At 39.0% G+C, this 7500-nt stretch overlaps 2 protein-coding genes across 2 annotated transcripts in view; both read right to left on the reverse strand.

The window, feature by feature from the left end:
* LOC144955846 (uncharacterized) overlaps positions 1-7500 on the reverse strand; it is a 340128-nt gene that overhangs the window by 5892 nt on the left and 326736 nt on the right. The window contains exon 2 of the mRNA XM_078886054.1: positions 3641-3794. Within this exon, the coding sequence (XP_078742180.1) occupies positions 3641-3752 (112 nt within the window). The 5' untranslated portion in view covers positions 3753-3794. The remainder of the gene's footprint in view (positions 1-3640; positions 3795-7500) is intronic.
* The window catches only part of LOC144955945 (uncharacterized), a 13146-nt gene continuing 10786 nt past the window's right edge, over positions 5141-7500 (reverse strand). The window contains exons 4-5 of the mRNA XM_078886206.1: positions 6728-6815; positions 5141-5196 (exon numbers count right to left, since the gene is read on the reverse strand). Of these exons, the coding sequence (XP_078742332.1) occupies positions 5141-5196; positions 6728-6815 (144 nt within the window). The remainder of the gene's footprint in view (positions 5197-6727; positions 6816-7500) is intronic.

Genomic DNA, 7500 nt, shown 5'->3' on the forward strand with positions numbered 1-7500 from the left:
ACTCGGCTAAAAAGCTATGATTTGCCAGAATTAGTGATATAAATTTGTAAATGATCATAGTTGTTAAAATGAAGTTATAACGATGTGAAGTGGTGAAAGAAAGCACACAAAAATATGTTATCAGGCCAGAAATCACACCCAGCCGAGGATAAAAATAGTACATCGAGAGGCTACATGTGTAAGGGCTTAACACACAAACACACACCGTACTATTGGTCATAGTAACACACACGAGTAAAGGAATGTTGATATCAACCACAGAGGCACACAGTCTTGCATACAATTAAAAAGTGATGGTAGCGATAAGTAGTAAAGAGTACATAATCAAATAACGCTAGATAGAATAGAATGGTCATTCTATTACACATGCATACATACATACATACATACATACATACATACATACATACATACATACATACATACATACATACATACATAGCAACTAGTAAATTTACAGTACTTCAAGCAGTTCACCTGAAAACACAACCTGTACAAATGAACTCCCACTGACTCCAACAATCTCCATCCAAATCTCTTCACCTTTATCCAACACGAGTTCTCTTCCTGAAACTTGTCCACCCCTATCTCTCCATCTTAGAGATTTCATCAATGTTTTATCTCCTCCATTCCCACTTCTACACAAATAGAACTCAAGTTTTATCATTTCATCCCGCTGTTCCATCCTCATCCAAAATCGTATCAAATACTTTCCATGAACAGGTACGTAGTACCGGCCTGTTAATGGACTCCCGAATGGAGAGGGTGAATAGACAGTATCGTAGTCACGTACACATATTCTAGTTGGTGCCTGCACTTCAATTGATCGTGACGGCATTATTCTGTAACCGAACTGACTTTTTTCTTTGATGTCTGCGGCAAGATGAGATGGAGGCTAAAATTAGAAACTAAAACAGTTGAAAGACATTCGTTTAATTGACGTTCACCAGCACTTTCTCTCACTTATACTGTCCAGATGTTGATTTTTTTCACGTTTGTTATAATTGATAATTTTATTAATCTTATACTGTAACTTGTAAATGATTATACGGATGGTACTAAACGAAATCGAATAATCAATATACCCACCTTCAAAAACACAAGTCCAAGAGAAATATTATAATTATAATGAGAGTGGTGATAAATTTTATTGAAAACTTTATGCCAAAATCGGCACCCAAAATATTAGTAATGTTTTTGTTTTTGTTTTTGGGGGTTTTACGGCGCTTGCAACACATTAAGGTCATATCAGCGCCAGTAAAATGGAAGAAAATGGGATAGTAAAAAGTTATAGAATTACAATTAAAGCATCCAAGAAAAGATAAGACAAAAGTGGAATTAGTTCAAATAGGAAACAGATGTAGATTCCAACAGCACACCGCCAAAGTACTTAGTTTGAGATCACCTAAAAGTCTCATCCAGACACAAGCACAGGTCCCAACTATAAGAGGAATACACTCAAATGTTTATAAATCATAAAACAAAACATAATACAGTGCATAACAGAAAGATGATTTACAAGGAAAAAAATATCATCCCCCAAAACTAACTATTCATTTGATTGTTTCCCTCCCAGCCAGGGTCAGAACAAAACCAAGTAATCTCATTCCAAGTCCAAGACAAAGACAGAAAGCATGTTGGAAAACAGACATAGGGGGATAGAAGACACAGTATATACCTCTCTGGCCACTATGGGAGGTCAGGAACCCCACCCAGAAAATATTAGTAATAAAATAAAAAGAAGAGTAAGCAGAGTTAATAGAAGATGAAGGAGTAGAGGACTAAAAAGGGAAGAATGAATGAATAACAACAACAACAATAATAATAATAATAATAATAATAATAATAATAATAATAATAATAATAATAATAATAATAATAATAATAATAATAATAATAATAATAATAATAATAATAATAATAATAAATAATAATAATAATAATAATAATAATAATAATAATAATAATAATAATAATAATAATAATAATAATAATAATAATGACAATAAAAAATTAAAGTGGAGAGCTGTGAGAGCTAGCTGTGAGAGCTGTCTGAAGCCTGGGATCGTGGACATACTATAGATAGAGTGATGATAATGGAGACGCTTCAGATGGGAAAACATAGACACCGGACGTTTTGGGTAAAAACCCTTCCTCAGCACAACAATGAACAAATAAACGTTGAAAACAAATAAAATGAAATGGAATATAAATCGTATCGTCTGTCCTCGCTGTACGGCTATGTGGTCAAGTGGTATGACACTCGTTTTCGGATCAGAAGGTCCCGGGTTCGAGTCTAGCTCAAAGCGCTTTACAAGGGGTCAGTGGACATCAGCAACACGTATCATGTAGGACGTGACATGATGCCTGTTAGGCGATATTATAATTTTTTTCGGACAAAGACTATGCTGTTACCGGCCAGGTACTCATTTTACACTTGAGTTTTGTGAGAGAATATGAGTAAAGAGGCTTTTCCAAGGACTCAACTATGCGCCGAGCGAAGCTCGAACCCAGGACCTTCTGATCCGAAAAAGAGTGTCATACCACAAGACCACATAGCCGCACCAACCCATACCCCATTCCCCCACCCACTTTCCTCGTCTTGAACAATTTAAACTTTATCCAAGAAGATCTGATCTAATTTGGACTCATGGGAACCATCCCACTGAACAGCGGTCCCTACCTGACCTAGCCTGGGACAGAACTCACAAAGTGATTTGCTTCATGTGCGGCTATGTGGTCTAGTGGTATGACACTCGCTCTCGGATCGGAAGGTCCTGGGTTCGAGCCTCACGCTCGGCGCATAGTTGAGTCCTTGGAAAAGGCTCTTTACTCACATTCTCTCACAGTACTCAGGTACTGTGAGTAATTGGCCATTAACAGCGTCATCTTTGTCCGAAAAAATTGTAACATCGCCTAACAGACGTCATGTCCCGTCCTTCATGTTAAATGTTTCTGTTGGCCAGGGACCCCTTGTAAAGCGCTTTGAGCATGTTTAGTGGATATTGCTCTATATAAAAACTCAATTAAAAAAAAAAAATTCATATTTTTTGGAACTTGACCCAGATTTCAGCCCGTTTAGATTAAAACACAAAAGGCAAGAGTAGAGAGGTAGAAAAACTCAGGATAATATACACGGTGGGTTTTTTTTTTTTTCAAATAATTTAAGAGAGAGAGAGAGAGAGAGAGAGAGAGAGAGAGAGAGAGAGAGAGAGAGAGAGAGAGAGAGAGAGATAGAGAGAGAGAGAGAGAAAGAGAGAAAGAGAGAAAGAGAGAGAGAGAGAGAGAGAGAGAGAGAGAGAGAGAGAGAGAGAGAGAGAGAGAGAGTCATCCATTCAGAAAGGATATGAAAGACTTGTCTCCTCCCATCCCTTTTCTCTACCCCCTCCCACCCCCCTTTTCCTTATGTACTTTCTTCACTTCACATTCACTCTTCTCAATTAAAAAAAAAAACAACCTCAGCATAACAAATCCAGAGGGAGGTCTTCCGAAAGCTCCTAAATCCCTAATATTCTTGTTTTTTATAATGTTCTAGTAGGGGTTGTCTAAAAAAAAGACTCCCCCCTCCCAAACCCCCTACTAGAACAAGAATACTGGGGATGTAGGAACTTTCGGAAGGCCTCCCAATCCAGATACACACCTTTAATTTCCTTTTGGCGCATCGTCTTGGCAGATGAGCTCGAGCTCTCTGGCTCAAGAGCAGTCGCGCCATAACAAGGAGGGGAATTTCCTTCAGAAGACGGAGAAGTCATTGAGGGAATATCATGGTTTGCTGTCTTTGCCTTGCTCTCCTGTCATAAGTTTAAAGACAGATATTGTTTTTATTGTTTTTAAGGGTTTTACGCCGCGTGCAACACATTTAGGTTATATCAGCAACAGTAAAAAGGAAGGAAATGGGATAGTAAAAAGTTCTAGAATTACAATCAAAGCACCCAAGAAATAGTAAGACACAGGGGAACTGGGAACTGATAGGGATCAGATACAGATTCCAAGAGCATACCGCCAATGTACTTAGTTTGAAATCACCTATAGGTCTCATCTGGACAAAAGCACAAAATCCAACAAAGAGGAATACACTCAAATGCTTACATTATACATTCAAAATAACAAATATAATAATACATAACAGAGAGATGATTTACAATGAAAAAAATATCATCTCCCAAAACAATAACTTATGCAGTTGACTGTTTCCCTCCCAGTCAGGACTCCGGCCAGGGCCAGGACAAAACCAAGTAATCTCATTCCAAGACAAAGACAGAAAGCATGTTGGAAAACAGATAAAGGGGGATAGAAGACACAGTAAGTACCTTCCTGCCCACTATGGGAGGTAGGAACCCCACTCAACACAGATAAAGCAAATTCTTGCTGATACATGTTAAAGAATTAATCAGAATGACAACATAGATCATGAATCAAAACATTTCTCTTCCTCTGAGTATTTTCAACCTATAAGAAGACATTTTTTTTGCGTTGGATTTGTATTCATACGCACCTAACGATTATTCATAATTGCCAATCGGCTGTCTTTACTTTTACACCTTATTTCACACCAATAAAATGTGCGAAAATATTCTGCAATCGTTGAATAATTTTTTTCTAATTCACCGTGTACAAAGCATTATTCAATGATTATGTAGGTATTTACTAAGAAATGAAAGGTTTTTCCACATTACCCACAGTTTGCTTACAGTGACCGCAAGTTTTTAAAAACGACGATTTTAATTGTTTTCAATTTAACAAGTTTATCAAAAATTTATTCACTGTATTCATTTGAACGAAATCTACCTCAATCCAATAAGACATAGGTTTATCCAATGCCCAGCTTATCTCGGGGTCCCGATAGCTCAGTTGGTAGAGCACTCGCTTCAAAAAAAAGAGGGACTGAGATTGATCCTGGGTGCAGTCCAGATTTTTTTCTGACCCCCCCCCCCCCCCCCCCCCGCCCCTTCCACCCAGCAGTGATTGGGTATCTAGTTAGATCTGGCGGAAAGTACTTTGCGTCAAGATTAGTATCCCATCCAAAGGGTAGCAAGCAATTGCTATTCTCCACTTCAAGCAACAGTAACCGGGATAAACTCCGGCTCCATGGGCCTGAGGACTCTGAAGGAATTCTTTTTTCTCATTTTTTTCCCCCAGCTTATCTCAATCCAATAACAATACAATTACTTGTATTAATCAAAGGCATCTCTAACTCTATGCAAGATGACAGTTTTAAAGAGAATGGCTATTTACTCGAACGAATGTCCACCCGATTTCAATCCAATCAGAGCAATTTTGGGAGTGTATGGATATATTTTTTTAATGAATATAACTATTTATGTGGTCAGATTTATGAGAATAAGCAAAAGAATCCGTTTTTTTTTTTTGTCTTCAGGAATTTCAATTATCATATAGCTGTAGACCATTTGTGACCCTCCGTGTCAATGCGGTATTATGTCGGGATCCACTCGGTTAGGGAAATTGAATTCATAGCCACAAATATCCAACTTGGGTTTAATTTCTGTACGTTATGGTGGAGTATAAAGACTATTCATTGCATTGCAAAAACTTCTAAGCTCCAATTTCTCATCATTCTATCTCTAAATCCACTTTTTGGGGTCTGAATCATCCCGACATAATACCGTTTTGAGACGGAGGGTCACATTTAAGCACATGTAAAAAGAAAACGCTGGTATAGTCAAAAGATTGTATCTCCAGCAACAAGCTGTATTTAAGGGTTTTACGGCGCTTGCAACACATTAAGGTCATATCAGCGCCAGTAAAAAGAAAGAAAGTTGGATAGTAAAAAGTTCTAGAATTACAATTAAAGCATCCAAGAAAAGGTAAGATGAAGGGGAATTGGTTCAAATAGGAAACAGATGTAGATTCCAAGAGCACACATCAAAGTACTTAGTCTGAGATCACTAAAAGTCTCATCCAGACACAAGCACAGGCCCCAACTAAAAGAAATACACTCAAATGTTTTACAAATCATATATATAATATAAAGAGAACATAATGCAGTGCAAAACAAAGAGATGATTGACAATGAAAAAAATATAATCTCCCAAAACTAACTATACATTTGACTGTTTCCCTCTCAGCCAGGGCGTCTGGCCAGGACCAGGACAAAACCAAGTAATCCCATTCCAAGACAAAGACCGAAAGCATGTTGGAAAACAGATATAGGGGGATAGAAGACACAGTAAGTGCCTCCCTGCCCACTATGGGAGGTCAGGAATCCCACCCAGAGCAACAAGCTCCAATAACAAGCTGCCACAGACAGGCGAAACAAAGGAAATGTGCTCAACTTCAAGCATTTAAGAGACCTTTACAAAGTGCGATATCCAATATGTGCTCAAATCACTATGCAAGTGGTCCCAAGTCAACTGCCACATTTAATAACATTTGTGCCGCTATGCGGTCTTGTGGTAAGACACTCGCTTTCGGATCGAAAGGTCGTGGGTTCGAGCCTCGCTCGGTGCATAGTTGAGTCCTTGGAAAAGGCTCTTTACTCACATTCTCTCACTGTACTCATGTGTAAAATGAGTACCTGGCCGTTAACAGCGATGTCTCTGTCCGAAAAAAAATGTAATCTTGCCTAACAGTAACAGGCGTCATGTCCCCTCCTACATGTTAAGTGTTGCTATTGGCCAGGGATCCCATGTAAAGCGATTTGAGCACGTTTAGTGGATACTGCGCTATATAAAAAAAGCTCTTTTTTTTAAAAACTAGACTTCCTTACCTGCTTTCTCCTTCTTCTCTTGGAGTCCAACATGCATCCTATTGAGAACCATTTGAAGGTTTCTCGTGACCCTCATGTTTTCAGTGTGCTGAGTAAGGAACAAAAAAAGTTGTATATTACATAAATAATATTGATGCAATAGGTACATTGACACCTCACCATACAACTTCCACTTCGAGAGGTTTGAGGTTTGATCCCGAGTCAAGGTGAGTTGACTATTTAATTTTGGGATGGATTTCTTTTTCTTGTCTTTTTTGGGGTTTTTTTTAATCGGCTCAACCTGACTGTAGCCATCGTATCCTTATAGCCGAGACCTGGAGAAAGGAATGGACTGACTGCCCGCCAAAGGATAGCGCAATAATCAATGACCCCTTTATCCAACCACTGCGGGATTCCACGAGCTGACAAGAAAGCAGTGGGTACACGCAAACAGGATCAGATCCCGACACGGCAGGACAGCGACAAGCCTGTACCCCTGGGGCTACCGAGATTTGCCCAAGTGCACAGCATGTGGTGGTGCCAAACAAGATATGGACCACTTGGTCCTGCACTGCCCGTCCACAGCCGTGCCAGGGGGCTATGATACCGTCCATCAAGGAGGACAAAAATACCTGGACTGGAGTGAAACGGTTCACTTGGAGGTGTAACCATAAGAAACTACTACTACTACTTACCAAAAAAATGATATTAGGGGGGATGTAGCTCTCACCACTTTCCGCCATTCTTCTTTATTGTTGGCCTTCTCCAAGAGTTCTTCCATCTTCATTCCTGCC

This window comes from Berghia stephanieae, chromosome 10 (genome assembly GCF_034508935.2).
Source record: "Berghia stephanieae isolate SIO BIC M18660-M18661 chromosome 10, UCSD_Bste_1.3, whole genome shotgun sequence".
NCBI classification, from domain to species: domain Eukaryota; kingdom Metazoa; phylum Mollusca; class Gastropoda; order Nudibranchia; family Aeolidiidae; genus Berghia; species Berghia stephanieae.